The sequence below is a fragment of the Ranitomeya imitator genome, chromosome 7, assembly GCF_032444005.1.
Source record: "Ranitomeya imitator isolate aRanImi1 chromosome 7, aRanImi1.pri, whole genome shotgun sequence".
Lineage (NCBI taxonomy): Eukaryota > Metazoa > Chordata > Amphibia > Anura > Dendrobatidae > Ranitomeya > Ranitomeya imitator.
The window spans coordinates 187873378-187895290 of NC_091288.1; the positions used below are offsets into that span (position 1 = coordinate 187873378).

Here is a 21913-nt window from a genome sequence, read left to right on the forward strand (position 1 = left end):
CATCATTCCAACTACAGACCTCCGTGGGAAATTAGTTGTGATTTACGTTGATCATTTTTAGTTTTTTTTGTTCTCAACACATTCCACTATGTAATGAATAAAGATTTACAACTGGAATATTTCATTCAGTGATATCTAGGATGTGGGATTTTAGTGTTCCCTTTAGGTCTGTCTGGACAAATGTATGCTCTATTTTAATTGGATTTCTTTAACATTAATGCATATAGCTGTTTATATACCTAACTGTTAATCGTATATTTACATATGGTGTGAGTCCTTTTTTGCTTTCTATATTTTTCGAATGCCTATTCCTGAATTTTAACCTTTTTTTTTAAATGTGGAAATAAAATTGAGTATTTTATTATTATTTTTCAGTCGTCACTTCTATTTTTTTTACATTGGTTGTAAATACCCGACATCTAATGTAAGCTTTTGTGTGTAATATATTCTATTTATGAAGTGCAACCCTTTAAATTGTGGGTAAGTAATATTGTGAAGTACTGATAATCACTTATGTTGTAACTATAGGCACTCTGGTGTACTAGACTTCAACAGCCCCTTATATAGATGGTTCCTCCCTGAGCTTCCCACTATTTGCATTTTCTTACCAAAACTCCTGCAGTTGGCCATAGTTTTAACAGCACACTGGTAAAATAAATGCAGAAACAGTTATGTTAATGCATTTCTTAACACAATATAAAAAATATAAAACAATTCTGATATGATTTTCAGGGGTGCGGATCATTGTTATGCTTTTTGTTTGCATTTCTAGGCTACTTGTAGAAGGATTTGTAATAAAATATGATGCAATAATGGCCATTAATCTTCCTCCAACAGATAATAACTTTGTGACTTGTTTTATTATTTTATGTGTTCCACCCTATATGTGGTGTATATATAGAGAGCGATGAGCCGTCCGTAAAACAGAATATTTACTACATCGAGAATACAAGTGACAGGTGAGTATACTGATGTTCAGCAAAATATATTGTGCCACTGAGTTATGGAAAAATATCTAAGTGATGTTATATATTTTTATGTCAAAAAAGGAAAAAGTAAGATACAAGCAATATATTTACAGGCTAATAAGAAAATATAACATTTTAAGCTTTCCGAGGCCAGAGGACTTTTTATCAAACAAGTTATGACAAACCTGCCAGATGAATGGTCCGCTATCCTCGGAAAGCTTGTGTATATGATTTTTCTGGTAAGCTATTATAGGTGTCACTATAGTAATTTTATCTTTTGCGCAAAAATTGTTTTAAAAGTTTTTTTTTCAGGCTCAAGGCAGAAGTTTATAGTCACTCTGATGGCAGATTGCCGATCTGTGGTAGGGTGAGGTGTGGATGCTGTCACTATTCTCCGATATTGCCCGTGCTAGTCGGCTGTCACGTGACTGAATGTACTGTATGTCATTTGCATACTTGCAGACGTTTTGTCCCAAGCCTGGACAATCCCTTTAATGTCATAGTTAAGTCTCTTGTAATGTATATACCGTATATACTCGTGTATAAACCAAGATTTTCTGCCCATTTTTGGGGGCTGAAAGTGCCCCTCTCGGCTTATACTCGAGTCATGGTCAGCGGGTGAGGAGGAGCGACGACTGTCACATACTCACCTGCTCTCGGTGGGGTCCCTGGCAGCTTCTCCCGGACAGATGGTCTCTGACGCCCGCAGCTCTTCCTCTGTTCAGCGGTCACATGGTACCGCTCATTAAAGTAATGAATATGGACTCCACTCCCATAGGGATGGAGCTGCATATTCATTACTGTAATGAACGGTACCAGTGACAGCTGAACAGAGGAAGAAACTGCCAGAGCCAGAGACCATCTGTCCGGGAGAAGCTGCCAGGGACCACGCAGGGAACAGGTGAGTATTTCATATTCACCTTTCCTCGTTCCACCGCCGCTCCGTCTTCTGCGTCCTCTGCAGTGACTGTTCAGGTCAGAGGGCGCGATGACATATTAGTGTGTGCGCTTCACCTCTGCCTGAACAGTCACTGCCGAGAGACGGGACGCTGAGGAGCAGCGGCGAGAGGTCAGTATGTCATTTTTTTTATTGCAGCAGCATTACATGTGGCACATTTTTATATGGAGCATCTTATGGGGCCATAATGAACTGTATGGAGCATTATATGTGGCACATTGTTATATGGAGCATCTTATGGGGCCATAATGAACTGTATGGAGCATTATATGTGGCACATTGTTATATGGAGCATCTTATGGGGCCATAATGAACTGTATGGAGCATTATATGTGGCACATTGTTATATGGAGCATCTATGGGGCCATAATGAACTGTGTGGAGCATTATATGTGGCACATTGTTATATGGAGCATCTTATGGGGCCTTAATGAACTGTATGGAGCATTATATGGGGCACATTGTTATATGGAGCATCTTATGGGGCCATAATGAACTGTATGGAGCATTATATGGGGCACATTGTTATATGGAGCACCTTATGGGGCCATAATAAACTGCATGGAGCATTATATGTGGCACATTTTTATATGGAGCATCTTATGGGGCCATAATGAACTGTATGGAGCATTATATGTGGCACATTGTTATATGGAGCATCTATGGGGCCATAATGAACTGTATGGAGCATTATATGTGGCACATTGTTATATGGAGCATCTTATGGGGCCATAATGAACTGTATGGAGCATTATATGGGGCACATTGTTATATGGAGCATCTTATGGGGCCATAATGAACTGTATGGAGCATTATATGTGGCACATTGTTATATGGAGCATTTTCTGGGGCCATAATGAACTGTATGGAGCATTATATGTGGCACATTGTTATATGGAGCATTTTATGGGGCCATAATAAACTACATGGAGCATTATACAGTATGTGGCACATTGTTATATGGAGCATCTTATGGGGCCATAATGAACTGTATGGAGCATTATATGGGGCACATTGTTATATGGAGCATCTTATGGGGCCATAATGAACTGTATGGAGCATTATATGTGGCACATTATTATATGGAGCATCTTATGGGGCCATAATGAACTGTATGGAGCATTATATGTGGCACATTGTTATATGGAGCATCTTATGGGGCCATAATGAACTGTATGGAGCATTATATGTGGCACGCTGTTATATGGATTTAACACTTAACCTACTGATGTCTCAATCAATTTTACTTTTATTTGTATCTATTTTTATTTTTGAAATTTACCGGTAGCTGCTGCATTTTCCTACCCTAGGCTTATACTCGAGTCATTAAGTTTTCGCAGTTTTTTGTGGCAAAATTAGGGGTCTTGGCTTATACTCAGGCCGGCTTATACTCCAGTATATATGGTATATTGTGAACAACTGACACTGGGTTAGAATAAGAAATCTGGAAACTTATTCTTCTTTATAGTCACTGTAATCTGTGAAGCAGAAGAGTAAAACGTTTTTTTTTTTTTTTTTTACAAATGTAAACTTTCTTTTCTATATACTTGCAGCACAATGGCATCAATGAAAGACATTTTTCCTCCTACGGCTATTGCTAAAGCCATGATTTCTGTACAAGGTAAGTGACAGATTCCAAGTTGAAAAATTATATTTGATTTATTTTTTTGTTTATGATTATTGTGGTTATTATTTATTGGGCCTGGTTTAGATGAGCAGAATTGACATTTTTCCATTTTTGGATAAGACTTGTCCATTGACATCTATAGGTGCACAAAAAAAAATAGATCCCACACAGTTCAAACTTATTACCGTATATATATATATATATATATATATATATATATATATATATATATATATATATACTGTATATATATTTTTTAACAGATACCTACTTTTCATACATTTGTCTGAACCTGGTCTTACTGTAAAGAAATAATAGAGATATATACAGACGTCAATATTACATTTTGTGGGTAGTCGGTGCATAATAGGAGTAAGGGTATGTGCACATGAACCTACAATTTTTTTAAGCAGAAAATGCTTCAGGAAACAGTGGCACTTTTTTTTCCCTGAAGTGTCTTGTGTCATTTTTTTCTATCTTTTCCTGGGTGTTTTTTCAACATGGTATTGGCTGCTGGTATTTATTTTATTTTACTTTTTTAGGGTTTTTCCCTTGGTTTTTGTGACTTATTTTTACTGTCTTTTTCTGGTATTTTTTTACTCAGTTGAACAATTTAAAAAAGCTAGTGTTTGTTCTTTTTTATGCAAAAACGATAGCAAAATACTCGGAAATATGTCTGGGCATATTTTGAACTTTTCCATTAACTTGTATTGTAACATAAAGAGCATCCTCCAAACAGAAAACACCCGTAAAACGGTAAGGTCACTTCTTAACCGCTTGGCGTCTTTTCGAAATCTGAACCAGTGAAAAGAAGTTCTAAAGCCTGAACATATGAACAGCAAGTCAGAAATGTATATGCTGATTCTTTTGAGCATTTTCTGCTAAGTTTTCCAGATGATTTCCGCCATGGAATCCACCTGAAAAAAGCTTTGTGTTCATATACCCTAATTTAAAAGGAATCTGTCAGTAGTTTTTTTTCTATGTAATCTGAAGACAGCAACAGGAGAGGGTTTGAAACATGATTTCAGCTATGTGTCACTTATAAGACTGTGTGCTGTTGCTTACTTACAATGAAGGTTTTACTACCGGGGCAATATCACTGCCTGGACTACAGCTCACGCAACAGCTAGCCCGACCACTGATAAGCAGCTCACTGTCAGTAGACAATGTCCATAAAAAGCTATGATGTGGGCAGGGTTAGCTTCCTGAGCTCTGCTCCTTTGCAACATCTAAGAACTCTGTGTCACAACTGCTTAACCCAGTAAACAAAGTGACACATCATTGGAATCAGGGTCTTTTTTCTTATATTACGCTGTTCTCAGATTAGGTATCAAAAGCCTGGTGACAGATTCCCTTTAGGTTACATTCCCACAATGAGCTTTTTGTGAATTTTCGATGTTTAAGATTTTCTGCACCATTTGTGCACTCATTAAGTAAAATAGGTTACTTTATGCAGAGTACAAAAAACTTCCCCAAAGCTCATCATTGGAACTTAGGCCAGGGTCACACTTGCGTGTGCAATGCAAGAAACTCGCGCAAGTCTCTAGCATCAATACCCGTTACTGCCGTCGGCAGTCGGGACAGGGCATTCATCTCTCCTCTCTCGAGTGTCGGCGGCTGTGCCAGGTATTAATGCGCAAGTTTCTCACATTGCACACGCAAGTGTGACCCCGGCCTTAGCCTGATGTTGGATAATTAGCAGTGCTATTTAGGGTTATCACACGAGTATCACGGTGCTCGGATGTGCTTGTTACTCGGTAAGCAATGGGCAGTGCTTGAGTTCAAAGTCAAATCCCTGCCCCGCATCTCTGGTGCCTGTTATGCAGTCAATAAGCATGTAGGGATCGCCTGTGGGTCACTGTAATGCCGTAGCCATCTTGGTTGTTTCATCACTGTGATTGGCTGGCTGTGTGACATGATTACTTGATTAGAGTTTATAAAAGGACAGGTGCACTGACACCATTGCACAGCTCTGTGAAACTTTGTATTTCAGGGAGAGAATTCTTGTGTAGGTCTGTGTGCACACTATAATGAATCAGAGGACTATAGTGTTGATACTGGTGCTGAAGCTGAGCGATCATACTAACAGCCCTTCTAAGGCCTAATAGCTTGAATCACACACAAATTACCCTAGGAATGAAGAGAGAATCGCAGGAGCAGGGAGAGTGACACAATCCAGTCTGTAGATAGGGATTAGGCCAGTGCAGTCTTTTGGTAAATATATAGCTGCTTTTTTATGTGGGTGCTCAAAAAATGTAATATATTTTGATTCATTCAGTATTACGTACTTTGAGTTCCTTTTTTGTGCTACATAACACACCCAAAAGTCATTGAAACATTTTCCTGGGCTACATTTCTCAGCCATACACTATTCTGTAATGTGCAGTAAATTTCTGTGATCTCTAAAACTGCTAAAAAGCTTTTAAAAAAAAATTGCATGCTTCCATTTCTCAAACATACAGTGTTACATCGTCTGTGAACATTTCTGTGATCTCTAAAACTGAGAAAAAGCATTGAAACATTTTGGATTGAATTTGATTGTCATCCATACAGTTTTGAGCTCTTTATGTTACATTGCATTACAAATCACTTGTTGTAGGTGATCAATTTTTTCTTTGTTTCAAGAGACCTAGCAATTACAAAATGCGTAAGGCATGCATTAAGGGATGAGGCAGTAGAACTGCTGATGATGGTGCACTCGGATATTGAGGATGTGGGGGCAGGTGCAACTACGCCTGTTGCTGGAGAACAAGAAACTCGCCCATCCACGACACGTAGGTTTCTGTCCCACTTTGCAGGCAGGCATGGTACACCACTTCTTAAGCCAGAGCAGTGCGAACATGTGGTTGGTTGGATAGCAGATAATGCTTCCAACAGGCTTGGCAGCAGCACAGTCTTCCACACGGTCCAGTTTAAAAAGCCTAAAATTTGGATCACTTAATCCACACCCTGATCCTCCTTCCTCTCTCCATGTTGAGTCTTAGGAGATAGGGGCTTGCCCTGGAAATGTTGCCGTTTAGGCTTGTGGAGACAGAACCTTTCCGCAACCTCATGGCTGTGGCCGTCCCTTGGTCCCCAGCCACCACTATTTCTCCCAGTGTGCCGTCTTTGAATTACACAAGCTTTTGACCCCTAACATCAGTTGTTCCCTGACCAATGTTGTTACTGGGAGGTCCATTTAACCATGGGCACGTGGACAAGCATAGTATATAGCACAGCCCACGCAGTAACAGCACACGTAGTATATAACACAGCCCATGTAGTATATAAACATAGCCCACGTAGTATATAACACAGCCGATGTAGTATATAGCACTGCCATGTAGTATATTGCCCAGCCACGTAGTATATAGCACAGCCATGTAGTATATTGCCCAGCCACGTAGTATATTGTATAGCCACGTAGTATATAGCACAGCCACATAGTATATAGCACACCCACGTAGTATATAATGCAGCCACGTAGTATATAGCACAGCCACATAGTATATAACAAAGCCCACATAGTATATAGCACAGCCACGTAGTGTATTGTAGAGCCAAATAGTATATAGCACAGCCCACGCAGTATATAGCACAGCTCACGTACTATATAACACAGCCACGTAGTATATAACACAGCACTTGTAGGATATAGCACAGCCCACGTAGTATATAGCACAGAGACATAGTATATAACACAGGCCATACAGTATATAACACAGCCCATGCAGTATATAACACAGTCATATAGTATATTGTACAGCCAAGTAGTATATACTGTAGCACAGCCCACGTAGTATATAGCGCAGAGACACAGTATATAACACAGGCCACACAGTATATAATACAGCCTACATAGTATATAACACAGCCCACGTAGTATATAGCAATGTGGGCACCATACCACTGGGGAGTAGGGAGTGGGCACTGACTGGAGGGGAGTAGGGAAGGGTGAATTCACGGCCGGACTGTGCCTGTTGCTGACCGGCTGCGACCAATCAGTGACGCGGGATTTCTGTTACAGACAGACAAACAGACGGAAGTACCCCTTATACAATTATATATATATAGATTCTGTTATAATAATACCGCTCTTATTTGCATTTCGTCTACAGTGAGGTGTGGCAGCAGGGATATCGTATGACAGGCATCTAGTCAGGGATTACTGCCTTATAAATTCTATATGCAAATTGCCTCTTCTGAGAAAAAGAGGACTTAAACTCTATAGCGCCACCTGTTGGAAGTAGCGATCCTACGAGTCACAATCAACCCTTTAACGAGTCGTGCAATATGACTTAGGATAAAAGCCAAATCAATATCTCAATTCGCAGACACGGTGTTTCGGGCTGTTGGCCCTCGTCAGTGCGAAGCATGAGAACTGATTTGGCTAGGTGAGAGGCTCTGGACTGGGGTCTAAGGGGTATTGTTTCTCCTTATGGCGAGTGACATACCATCTCTGGCTTGTCAAGGTAAGGAGAAGGGGTATCGTTTCTCCTTATCGAGAGTGACATACCATCTCTGACTTGTCAAGGTAAGGAGAAGGGGTATCGTTTCTCCTTATCGAGAGTGACATACCATCTCTGGCTTGGCATTCCTGCTGCTTTTTAATCTATGGACTCATTGACTGATTCATGCTTTTTTGGTGTTCTGTACTCAGAAATTCACCAAAGCAGCGAAAATTAACTGATTTAATGCGGCCATTCATAGTTTCTCTCTAGCATCTGTACTTACGAGGATGTGGTGGACACTTTATGCTACAGGAGCTGGAATTGCCAATTCTGGACTCTCAAGTGCTTTGTTTCCATCTATTTCTGGGTGCTTCTATAAGTATGTTTGCGGTCATTGTCCTGCTGGAAGACCCATGACCTAAGATGCAAACTCAGCTTTCAGACCCCAGGCACTATATTGCAACCTAAAATCCTTTGGTAATCTTCACATTTCATGATACCTTGCACACAGTCAAGGCACTCAGGACCAGAGGCAGCAGAACAACTCCAAAATATCTTTGAACCTCCACCATATTTCACTGTAACTACTGTGTTTTGTTATTTGTAGGCCTGATTCCATTTACAGTAAACAGTAGAATTATGTGCTTTACCAAAAAACTCTATCTTGGTCTCATCAATCCACAAGACGCCACAAGACATGTTATCCCTTAAAAAATATTTGTATTTCTAAATCTCTTAAAATATACTTTTAACCCAGTGTGACAAACACTCAAAAAGGAACTGATTGCATATTAACATTATAGCAATCTGCCAAAAATCAGACCATGCATAATAGCATAAACCCAAAATGTCATCTTTGAGCAATATTAACCAAAAAAAAAGCCTACGAAGTCCCTACATATACCGTACATATTCCTACCTGTATGTGGAGGTTGGCACCCTAAAGAGTTCAATTTGTGGTGCGCCCACTCAAAGGCGACTAGCACTAACTTCCCTCAATAAATTACTTTTTGAGTGATTTAAGAGATTTAAAAATAAAAATATTTTTAAGGGATTACATGTTCACAAAACACGTTATTAATAATAAAAATAATCTGTTCTTTCTGTGGGACTTCTGTCTGTTTTGCCTTTTGTCATAGTAAGGGTTTGTGCACACAACCATAAAAATCGGATGAGTGCTATCCGTCTTTTTCGACGTATTGCACTCTACCCCATGTTATTCTATGGGGCTTTGCATATGTCTGAACTTTTTTTTTTCTCCACCTCATTCTGATCAAACTCTTGATGAGAGTCTGATAGTCTGATCAGACTGTGATGAGCATATAATCGGACCAATTTTCTTGGATGAAAAAATGGCTCATAATGGAGAGATTGTTCAGATAAAATATATAACACAGTTTGTCATATTCTCTTGTACTTTTGATTTATGCAAATTTTGTTAAAAGGACAGTGACCATTTAAAAATTGTGACCAAAATCAGAATTCCAGATGCCAATGTAAATTATTACTGAATAAATTAGGCTCCAAATTGATTTACGGTATTTCATGACGCAAGAATTTACTAAAACCCATACGTCAGGAAAGTGAATCTGCCATCTTAATATTTTATTGAGGAGTAAAAAAAGATGGACATTTCTGGTTGATCGCGCTGCTACTGTGGTTGAAAAAGTAGTTGTTCCGCACTGTAGCTTTATTATGCCCTTCAAGTTTGTACCTAAAAAACTCTTTTTCACAAATGGACTACATTCCATTCTTTATATATATATATATATATATATATATATATATATATATATATATATATATATATCCTAATGTTTTAGCAATGCTCAGGATTTATAATAATAATTTGTTATATTTCATATTTTTTTACAAGGTTACTAATGTGCTTGATAAATGTATAAAGGAATGTTTAAAAGAAATCAAGAAAAAAAGATGGAATATAATTTCTTAAAGGGAACCTGTCATGTCAAAAAACTCTATTAGCCTGCAGATAAAAACTCTATTAGCCTGCAGGTAAAATACAGTTTTTACAGCTGTGTGGTTGCTGTACTGAAAGTCCAGATAGGCCGGGGTCATACGAGCATATGACATCCGATGTTGTGCGAGGTCTCACTCGTACCCATAGCAAAAAAGACGGTGATGTGAGCTGCCCCATAGATGAATACTGATCCTAGTGCTATGAGATGTTTTATCGCATTGCACTCATCCGTATTCATCGCTAGTGTGACCCTGGCCATACCGTGAGAAAATGAACTTTATTCCTCTCGACAGCCTCCTGCTTTCAGTCATTGAGGCATGGCCGGCCCGCTTTCAGTCACTGCTTGATATATAGGGAACAGTGGCTGTAACCGCGCCCCAGCACTGACTGACAGCCAGCTCAGCAGTGTTGATCACTATGTACTGAGCCGTTACTGAAACAGCTCTGTGCACGTCTCTATATAAATAAAGTTGATTTTCTCCTGGTACCCAGGCTTTCAGTGTGGCAGCCTCACGGCTTTAGAACGCCATTAACTTGGAGATTAACACCATAAATGTAGGTTAATAGTTTTTTTTTACATGACAGATTCCCTTTCAGTTCATGTTATTCTACCATAGTTATATTACTTAAAACTATTATTTCTTTTTTTTATAAAGCTCCCAACTCCTTTTACTACACGGGTTTCTTCAAAACACTTGGTCTTGCTCACAAAGATCCTGCTGCACAAGTCAAAAAGGTTTTCGATATCCTGAGAAAAGACGTCAATGGATCCCTCACGATCATTGAAACTGAGTAAGGACACAGATTAAATGTTTTATTCTACAATATCAGAAGTAGATTATTATATTGCATCATATATAAATCAGATATTTTTGGAAACTTTCAACAAAGCACCAAATAATCGGAGACTTCGGTTATTGCGATGACAAATATGAAGATATTAAGGCCATGTTCACACGTTGAGTTTTTGCTGCATTTTTAATGCAAATTTTAAGCTGCATTATACAGTACCAGCAAAAGCTGTGAGATTTCAGAATTCTCATGCACACATTGTTTTTCCTGAGTGAATTGGAAAACTGCTGTTTCTTGCAAACTGGAGCATGTCACTTCTTTCAGCGTTTTTCACCTATAGAAAGCAATGAGTGCAAAAATGCAGCAAAAAATGCAGGTATGAGGTTTGGCTTTGTTTTTGTGCAAAAAAACTAAGAAAATTGCATCATGTTTTTCGGGTGCACTAAATTTTATCAGCAACACAGCAAAAAAACTTGCTTTTTGTAAGCAGCTTCTTTACTGACAAGAGAGCAGGTTTTGCCTGCAGGAAAAAAAACTCAACATGTGAACACAGCCCAAGACTCACAAATGTTCTTATTTTCAGAAATTTCCTGCGGAACTTCGAGCCTGGTGCCAGGAAGCTGACTCCCTCTGAGACTGCAGCTTTCATGAAAGCTGGTGACCCTAATAATACAGGCAAAATTACCTATGCTGGTAAGGAAGGTTTTTATTATATAAATGTTATACCTGTTTAGGTTCTTGCCTATTGCATTGATAGCGTATTTGTTGTAACTATACCACTTACCATCTACTTAACTTTGCTATATAAAATAGATATGTTGTATAATGCACATCGATCATACTTGCCAATTTTTAGGCATGACCTTTCAGGATTCTGCTAATTGTGGAGAGTGAAGCACAGTGCTTTTGTTTTCAATTCTTGTGACCATGCCCCATTTTCTAAGCATAACACCTCTCCAAAACTCACCTACACCAGTAACTTTTGCAAAATTACTTTCCACAAGCACTTTTTTTTAACCCCTTACTAACTGAGCCAATTTTGACCTAAATGACCAGGCCACATTTTTAAATTCTGACCACTGTCAATTTATGTGGTAATAGCTCTGGAACACTTCGATAGATCCCACTGATTCTGAGAATGTTTTTTGTGACATATTGTACTTCATGATAGTGGTACTGGTAACATTTCTTTGACATGACTTGCGTTTATTTATGAAAAATAGGGTCACCGTGCTCCTCAATAGAAGTGCCAAAGTCTTGCGAGACTTCACAAATCTCGCGAGACATCGGCACTATCTTCTATGGAGCACGGTGACGGGCTCCACTGTGCAGGTGCCAGATTCCCAGCCCCGCAGTGTGAAGACATCATAACACACTGCGGGGCGGGACCTGGGGCCTCCGCTACACGCAGGTGCGATATCACGGCGCATGCCCAAGAAGTGATTGCAGAGAGCAGGCAATGGTGACGTCATGTCTCTTTGTCTGTCACGGAAATCCCGCATCGCTGATTGGTCGCGGCCGGCTGGGCGCGACCAATCAGCGACAGGCTCAGTCCGGCCGCGAATTGGCCCCTCCCTACTCTCCTCCAGTCAGTTCCCCCTCCATACTCCCTTCCAGTCAGTGCCCACATAGCGTTTTAGCAGTCCGTTAAACAGAATGCGTTACATTGCGGCATAATGCATTGTAACGCAGTCCGTTAACACTGCCATTACCCCTGTTACCGATGTGCCGTCATTCTGTGATGGACCTGGAAACGCTGCCTGCAGCATCTCCGGCTCCATCACCGCTTTTGATAAGTGTGACCAACTCTTTACTATTGATGCTGCTTATGCAGCATCAATAGTAAAGATATAATAGTAAAGATATAATATAAAGATATAATAGTAAAGATATAATAGTAAAGATATAATGTTAAAAATAATTTAAAAAAAAATCGTGATATTCTCACCTTCACGTCCCCGGCAACTTTTCCCACTCCTTGCGATGCTTCGGTCCCAGTAATGCTTTGTGGTAATAACCCCAGATGACATAGCGGTCTTGCGAGACCGCTACATCATCAAGGGTTATTGCCGCAGAGCATCCCTGGGAACGGACTTGGCGAGAGCATCGGTAAAGGCCTGGGCTAGATCCGGGGGCCGCTGAAAGGTGAGTATATAACTATTTTTTATTTTAATTCTTTTTCTAACAGGGATATGGTGCCCACACTGCTATATACTACGTGGCTGTGTTATATACTGCGTGGGCTGTGCTATATACTACGTGGGCTGTGCTATATACTACATGGGCTGTGTTATATACTGCGTGGCCTGTGCTATATACTATGTGGGCTGTGTTATATACTACGTGGGCTGTGCTATATACTACGTGGGCTGTGCTTATACTGCGTGGGCTGTGCTATATACTATGTGGGCTGTGCTATATACTACGTGGGCTGTGTTATTTACTATGTGGGCTGTGTTATATATTACATTGGCTGTGCTATTTACTGTGTGGACTGTGCTATATACTGCCTGGGCTGTGCTATATACTTTTTTGGGCTGTGTTATATACTACGTGGGCTGTGTTATATACTACGTGGGCTGTGCAATATACTATGTGGGCTGTGCAATATACTATGCAGCTGTGCAATATACTATGTGGCTCTGCTATATACTACGTGGCTGTGCTATATAATATGTGGCTGTGCTATATACTATATGGCTATGTTATATACTACATGGACTGTGCTATATACTATGTGAGCTGTGTTATATACTACGTGGGCTGTGCTATATACTATGTGGCTGTGCTATATACTACGTGGCTGTGTTATATTCTATGTGGCTGTGCTATATGCTATGTGGGCTGTGTTATGTACTATGTGGGCTGTGCTATGTACTACGTGGGCTGTGTTATATACTTCATGGGCTGTACTATATACTACGTGGCTGTGCTATATGCTACGTGGCTGTGTTATATACTACGTGGCTGTGTTATATGCTACGTGGGCTGTGTTTTATACTATGTGGGCTGTGCTATATACTACGTGGGCTGTTATATACTATGTTGGCTGTGCAATATATTATGTGGCTGTGTTATATACTACACGGCTGTGCTATATACTACGTGGGGTGTGTTATATGCTATGTGGGCTGTTATATGCTACGTGGGCTGCGTTATATGCTACGTGGGCTGTGTTATATACTACATGGGCTGTGCTATATACTATGTGGCTGTGCGATATACTACGTGGCTGTATTATATACAACGTGGCTGTTTTATATACTACGTGGCTATGCTATATACTATGTGGGCAGTGTTATATGCTGCGTGGGCTGTGCAATATACTACATGGCTGTGTTATATGCTACGTGACTGCTATATGCTTCGTGGGCTGTGTTATATACTACGTGGCTGTGTTATATGGTACGTGGCTGTGCTATTTGCTACGTGGGCTGTGTTATACACTACGTGAGCACGCCCCGGGCCCTCAAAAACCTGGAGCCGACCCTGGACCCGGCCGAGCACGACCAATCAATCAGCGACAGGTGCAGTCCAGCCATGAATTGGCGCGTGATTTGAACCAGGCTTCGCTGATTGGTCGCGCCCGGCTGGCCGAATCCTGTGTATTCATTGCATTATTCTTAAATCTTCATAAATAAACTACATACAGATTCTAGAACACCCGATGCGTTAGAAAGAATCGGGCCACCATCAAGTATATATATATATATATGTATATATATATATATATACGGTATATATATATATATCTTTTACATTCATCTTTTACATTTTAAAAATTACAAAAAGGAAATGGGGCCCATGCAAATGTTACAATAGTGTTATGTTTGCATCAATGACTTATTGAAATTCCATTGAATTATTTCATCTCTTTACCCGTGAAATGTTCCCTGTGCTATTGGCTGCAACACAAGCATGATTGATCTACCTGCATGATTGATCCACCTGCATGCTTAATGGTTTTGAGATGTTATTTTCCTGAAATTCTGTGCCTTTTTTCTTCACATATACCTTTGATCTTTGTGGCCAAAGAGTTCTATCTTAACTTCGGTCCACAGGACTTGTTTCCAAAATGCATCTGGAGCACCCGCCTGGGCCATGGGATACTCGGTACCGGGTCCGGTGGTCATTAAATGGGTGGTCATGGTGGCAGCGACCCAGTCCGTGGTCCTGGGCGTCCAAGTAAAAGGGAAAGGACTTGAAAGGGGATGTTGAATAAAGTTTGTTCGTGACGCCACCTGTGGTATTCGGTCAGGGATGACTGATGCTGCTTAAAGGGGTCCACTGGGACGATGTTATGGCAGCAGGAATGGTATAGCTTCCCACAGGTGAAGCTGGCTCCCCAGGGCTCCCGGTTTAGTAGAGACAGGTAGAAGGTGGTGTAGAAAGAATCAGAGGACACAAAGTTGCAGTCTCTTTAGCTCTTTACTAGTGTAAGGCAGCCACAGTCCAGGGTACCAGATCACAGGTGCTTGTGTGGTCCGGTCGGCTTGGAAGCAATTCAGGGATCCCCCTAGCCAGGTGGAGTTGGAAGCCCTCCTCTCAGTGCTGTGTTGTAGTCCCTTGCTGCCTTAGGCCTCACACAAGGTCCTCACTTTCTCTCTGTTCCCCTTGTTGGTAGGACATTACCCGCATGGCAGGTAACTCAAGCTTTTTTACAGGTGTCTCTCGTGATGACTTTGGGCTCTATCTGTTACTGTGCCTTCGAGTGTTAATGGTGGACAGGTGATTTGAAATCCTTCTGTCCTCCGGTTTCTGCCATGGGACATAAAGTTACCCCCACAACCTCGGTCTTCCGGCTACCGATATTCTGCGCTTCAGCATGGAGGAAGCTCAGCCGCAGCTTCCCTCCAGCTCTTTACTTCGCCTTTGTTCCTTCCTCCTTCACACTCTCTACAAACTGTTCTGCTGCTCTCTCTCCTTTCCAGGGGCTGCAGAACCGCTCATCTGCATGGCCCCAGCTTTCCTCACAGGAGCTGCAGGACCTCACGTCTGCATGGCTCCAGCTCTCTTCCTGCACTCTCTCACAGACTGACTAACTCCTCCAGCCAGAATATATAGGGGAGTCACCCACAAACTGGATCAGAGGTTCCCCTTCTGGCCTGGAGTCAGAACCTGTTAAAGGGATCCTTTCTCACTTCCAGGCATGGCATCACCCTCCCCATGAGGAAGGCAATACCACTGTAAAAAACGGTTACTTGGTGTGTTAAACATCAGGCTTGTTTAGATGTTCTTTTGCATACTCCTGATGCTGAATTTTATGATGAGGATGCAGGGCAGCTTTACTCTGCGTTTGGAGGTTCTGATGGTGAAGGGAGCTACTTGGTCCAGGGTGCTTCTAAGAGTGCCATTGAAGTGATGTACAGCCAGATCAGGGCAAGAAAAAGAGGAGATTGGGGACAGTGATGAGTGTAAGGCTATATTCACACTTTGCGGATTTTGCTGTGGATCCGCAGCAAATTTGACCGCTGCGGATCTGCAGCAGTTTCCCATGAGTTTACAGTACAATGTAAACCTATGGGAAACAAAAAACACAGTGCACATGCTGCTGAAAAAAACGCGCGGAAACGCTGCGGTTTACATTCCGCAGCATGTCACTTCTTTTCTGCGGATTTTCACCTGCTCCAATAGGAAACTGCAGATGAAAATCCGCAGAAGAAACCGCAGTAAAAACCGCGATAAATCCGCAGTAAAAACCGCAACGGGTTTTCACTGCGGATTTTGGAATTCCACTGCGGAAAAATCCGCAGTGGAATCTGCAAAGTGTGCACATAGCCTAAGGATTCTGAAAGTGTATGAGGGTTAATGGCTTGTAGATTTCTGACTGAATGGTAGGTGGGATGGTGCTGGGGTGAGCGAGGATTTGTGAGCATAAGGAGAGAATGTTGTGGTCAGAGAGGGGAAGCGGTGAATTATTTAGGTAGGAGATTGAACACAGCCGGACAAAGACCAGGTCAAGTGTGTTACCGTCCTTGTGTGACTCAGAGGTTGAGAGCTGGAAAGATATATATCTGGGTACCGTGTTAGCCAGTAGATAGAAAAATATTTAGAATTGAGAGTCCTCAGTGGTTGATACCTTTTAATGGCTAACTGAAAAGATGGTAACAAATTGCAAGCTTTCGAGACTACACAGGTATCTTCATCAGGCAAACACTAAAAGAAATTCTGAAGAACAATATATATATGCACAACATAGCACAGAAAAAAAAGAAAAAAAAAACATGGATAAGACAGGTGACATGAAGCAGAATTACCATGAGTGATAAACAGTTGAGATCTGTGAGAGGCCGAGCGAAGTGGTTAGTGATAGAAGCTGGGATGCAGATGTGGAAGTGGGGCTGTTTATGGGGATGTTGAAGTCTCCCAGGATAAGGGTTGGGAGTTCTGAGGACATGAAGTGCGGCAGCCAGGCTGAGAAATGGTAGAACTCGTACTAATTATAGTCTTTGGGCATGTTCCCATGTATAAGTTATTTGTAGACTTATTGGTTTCCCCCCAGAAATAAAAGGACTTGTCCTATTTTGATCCCACTCTGGACTCAAACTCACCAATGCAAGTGTAAGTGCCTGAGTATATACTAGAATGCCATCCTAATTGCATCTTCGGGCTGCCATGTTTTCATGTATATTAGAAGTAATGATAAGAATAATCATTTTCAAAACTGTTCTACGTTTTCAGATTTTATGAATAGCATTAAAAAATGAATTTCTGGAAAGTGAAATAAACCACAATTCTGTCTATTATATTTCAGGTTTTGAGGCTATGATGAGGTCCTTAGGAAATTGAGAGTAAAAAGAAGACAAGAATTTAACCCCTATTGTACTCCTAAGAGGCAACTCGTTATTGGCTTTACAATTATCTGTGCATTTTTATACTCATGGCATTGATATAATGTGTGTATGCAAACTCTTCTTGCAAATGCTGAAAAAACGTGTAATCTACTAAGTATTTAAAGGGGTTGTCCACTACTTTACATGTCAAGGTCATGTAAATTGACTGCAATAGATAAGCCCTTTACTAAATACCTTGTTTTACCAAATACTTCTGTAACATGAGTTGTTCTTCTGGTCACATAATTACTGGCCGAGAATCTCCAGACTTCATATGATGTCAAGACAGATTCTTCCTCCGTTCCGGGCTTTGGAAAGCGACACATTGATGTAATTTGCCATACGGGTGGGCCAGGCTGCATTTAGAAGAGCTCACTCTGTTTAAGTCAATCCTGCCAGCTGTCCCTGCAGACACAGCTCTCCCATGAATCTGTATGTCTACAGCAATGTATGTGCATATACATGTACACACTGCTGTATACCCTGTGTAAAGTATATTCACCCTTCTGTATACCCTTTTATACGAATATATTCAGATCTCTCCCCATCCAATTGATCAATCTTATTTATCTATTGATCCATTCCATGCCATGCATCCCATCATCCAATGTTTTGAGGAGTAGGGAATAATCTTTATTGTCAGGGCTGGTGTAATGGTGCTTTGTGCATCACTTCTATTCCCTACACTGTCCAGTACAGGAAATAGTGCTGGGGTTGTGTGTGAAACTGGTGGAGGGGTGTAGGCAGAGTCACAGGTCTGTGATCACTGTTGACTTTCAACCCAGCACAAGAAATGAAGGGAAATGTATTAAGAAGGGAACAGAGGATTATAAAAGCACCACTACAGCGTTGTTTATTTTATATTTCATTTTAATTCTTTTATGTCAAGTTCCCTCACCCAAGCCTTATATTTACTAGCTGCTGTCTTCAGCCAGGACATAGGAAGCGAGGTAGAGAAGAATTAAGCAAAATAAAACTTGGCAGAAAAGTTCTATGGGTTATTTAGGGGCATTTATCCTTAAGAATTAATGGCAAAACCAGTAACTTAGTCAGGGTAGTGGACAACGTCTTTAATGTTATGTCTTCACTCCCCATGAAACCAGAGAGCACCAGCAGAACTACATACAGAGCACTGAACATGTGTAGTGTTTCTATCTTGCTTTAGCTAGACCTTAAAGAGTGACCATTGTTTTAATTATTATTTTGTTAATAATACAAGTAAAAATAAGCAATTCTGTAATATATCTTATCAGAGAAATCTGCTTCTTTCTCCTCCTGGACTGAACTTTCTCTCTCAATGTAGCCGGAAAATCTGCATTTAGCAAAGACAGATTTTCCCATTACTGAGATAGGAGATGGCAGTTGGTGCTTGTAAAATTCTATGGAGAGGGGAGGAGCTAGAGGCCGACACAGACATTCTGCTGTAAGTTCCATAGAACCAACTGTCATCTCCTATTTCTGTAATGGGCAAATCTGTATAAACTGAAGACAGGTTTTACCCTTGATTTGAGAACGAATGATCAGTCCAGGAGAAGAAAGAAGCAGATTTATCTGATATATTACAAAGTTTCTTATTTTCATGTGTACTATTTATAAATGCAATAAATATTAAACTGGTGGTTACGTGCTGTTAGAAAGCTATATCTGCTGCTAACAATACTGGGAGGATTCTGATCACCCTCTCCAAGACTGTGGATCACAACTGGAAAGTACAGGGTCTATTTTGGGGTCCATGATGGCAAATTACCACCTGGTCCAGTTCCTCTCCTTATTATACTTAATTTGACATCTTTAAACGACTCTAACTACTCTATGTACAATGAGTGATCTAGATCATATTTAGCGTTTCATGATGGTCCTCCTGTAAAATCCCTGGAGGTTTTGAGTTTCTTACCAGTTACTATCAAATATCTGTGTTAGCTTGGAGTGAATAAGGGGTTAAAAATATTGAAATAATTTGTTTGATGGTTATTGGTTAATATTTAGGATGATTTAATGACTTGCACTATATAATGTCCATATAGTGCATAATATTGAGCTTTAGGATGGTGGTGGGTCTAGTGCAAGAAAATGTTTCTACAATAATCTATAATGTATCTACAGCTTACCTTACCTGATCGTTCCTTCATATAACAATAAAATTACATGATGAAATTCAATCTGCCTCCAGCTGCCTCTTTTCCAAACACGTTGCCCTGACTAAGAAAGATCGCATCCTTCGAAACGCGTTGGATTGCCTCGTCCCTTACGCGCCTGTCCGTCTACCTCTGTGACGTCACATTGTTTCCACGCCCCTTCTACACTCCGCCACTGCTTCGGCGTCGCTTCAGGCCGGGGCACACCTGAGGCAGGTGGTCTAGCCTAGCTTCCTGTGACCAGCGAGGAAGAACACAGTGGGCGGAAGCCCCCACATCATTCCCTAGCCCCACAACCTCGCGCTGCGGGACCGCACACCCATCGGGAGAAAGATCCAGCTGAGGCATCAGTACAGATCAATTCAGTAAGTGCACGAGTGCAAACTGTCCTTCTGTCTAAGGCATAACGAAGGATCTCACTGTGATAAATAACATTATATCGCTCCCTGATCACTGGAATTACATAACTTTCCCTTCCTCCCAGTGCGGATATTATTTTCTCCCTTTGGTCACTTTTATTTTCCTTCCACCAACGTACTTTTATAGCGCAGGTGACTATATATATTGTTTCACGTTTTACTATAAACTGGGCTTTACACAGACCCTGGTGCATCACCAGCAGCTTTGTTTTTAAAGTAACCCCCCCCTCCCCCTTTTTTTATCAACCAGCGTAGCGCCAGTGTGCATCTATTTTATACATAGCGTTGGAATTTATATTGCTTTCATCAACTCCATAATGAATCCCTGACTGTATATAGAGGATCTGTGTGTGTGGCTTTCAGGAATTAAGAATTCCGTGCCCAAAGCTGGCCCAGGAAGTAAGCTGTAGAAAACAGGTAATGAAAACCTACTGGGGGTGATCCAGTGGCTGGTGTGAAAGGTTAAAACCATTTGGGTTTATACATACTGTTTGTGACCGACACTGACTGACTGTGTGTGACTGACTGTGTGTGTGTGACTGACTGACTGTGTGTGACTGACTGACTGTGTGTGACTGACTGTGTGTGTGTGACTGACTGACTGTGTGTGACTGACTGACTGTGTGTGACTGACTGTGTGTGTGTGACTGACTGACTGTGTGTGACTGACTGACTGTGTGTGACTGACTGTGTGTAACTGTGTCAAACAGAAATCAGTTCCAGGAGCGCTGAAGGAAACCCAGACAACATATGTAGTTTACCACAACGCGTTTCGACGGTAAACACCGTCTTCTTCAGGTGGGAAGAATGTTAAAAATAGGTATGCAGGCAGCATGCCGGCCGCATGCAGAAGTAGGCGGAGCTAGCGGCCGAGGGCGGGGCTTCACCGAGGAAGTCCACAGCCCTCCGCAGCTCCTCAAAATGCTAGTATGAAACTAGCCTTACTGACTGTGTGTGACTGAATGTGACTAACTGTGTGTGACTCACTGTGGGTGACTGTGTGTAGCTGATGTGTAAGATGGAGTGATGAGCGACTATACTCGTTACTCGAGATTTCCCCAGGACGCTCAGGTGTCCTCCGAGAATTTTTTAGTGCTCGGAGATTCAGTTTTTCTTGCCGCAGCGGAATGATTAAAATCTGTTAGCCAGCAGAAGTACATGTGGGGGTTCCTGTTGTCGCAGGTCTTGACCTACTCTCTGATGAGTCCACCGTAGAGATGACGTCACGGCACCGGAGAGATAAGACACAATGCACCAGGGTTGTATCTGAAATATCTCTAGTTTTATTAAGCTTACACACACTTTTTATGCATTCTTGTGTCGGTTGCGGATTCTCCATATATGGGCTAAGCGTCGGAGTATATTACTCCCTTCTCCCTATGGTTTAGAAAACATATTTTTACACAGTACATTATTCGTTATTTTACCAAGGACATTCCCTGCTACAATTAGTTCTTAGCAATCAGCAAATAACAGCACAATGAAGAATAGTGAATAACAACTTGTTTTTCTGGCCTTTGGTAACACACAAAATGGAGGCAAGCAAGATAAAATGGATCCTGCTATAACAAATTCCCCCATTTTATTCACTATTCTTCATAAACTGGCCGTAGGATTTGTTAGTATCTATCATCGTCAGCTGCATGAGTGCAGAATTTCCCAGTACATACAGAGAAAAACTTAAAAACTATTTTGAACACTATACAGGGCCGTATTTAGAGTTTCTGCTGCCCTAGGCACTTTTAGCGCTGCCTCCCCCTCTGGTGAGTA

The 21913-nt window shown here is 41.2% G+C and overlaps 1 protein-coding gene across 1 annotated transcript; it reads left to right on the plus strand.

Moving 5' to 3' along the window:
* The first annotated feature begins 926 nt into the window (after nt 1–926).
* On the plus strand, nt 927–19747 carry LOC138645942 (parvalbumin, thymic-like). Its single transcript, XM_069735419.1, has 5 exons — nt 927–959; nt 3480–3547; nt 10621–10756; nt 11340–11449; nt 17511–19747. Exons 2-5 carry the CDS (start codon nt 3484–3486, stop codon nt 17543–17545), a joined length of 345 nt encoding a protein of 114 aa, XP_069591520.1. The 5' UTR covers nt 927–959; nt 3480–3483; the 3' UTR covers nt 17546–19747.
* The last annotated feature ends 2166 nt before the right edge of the window (nt 19748–21913 follow it).

Excerpts from the sequence above, each read along its gene's own strand:
- LOC138645942 (XM_069735419.1), top strand. The coding sequence starts at position 3,484 with ATGGCATCAATGAAAGACATTTTTCCTCCTACGGCTATTGCTAAAGCC. Across the intron at positions 3,548-10,620 it reads AGCCATGATTTCTGTACAAG|CTCCCAACTCCTTTTACTAC; the intron begins GTAAGTGACAGA and ends TTTTTTATAAAG. Across the intron at positions 11,450-17,510 it reads AGGCAAAATTACCTATGCTG|GTTTTGAGGCTATGATGAGG; the intron begins GTAAGGAAGGTT and ends ATTATATTTCAG.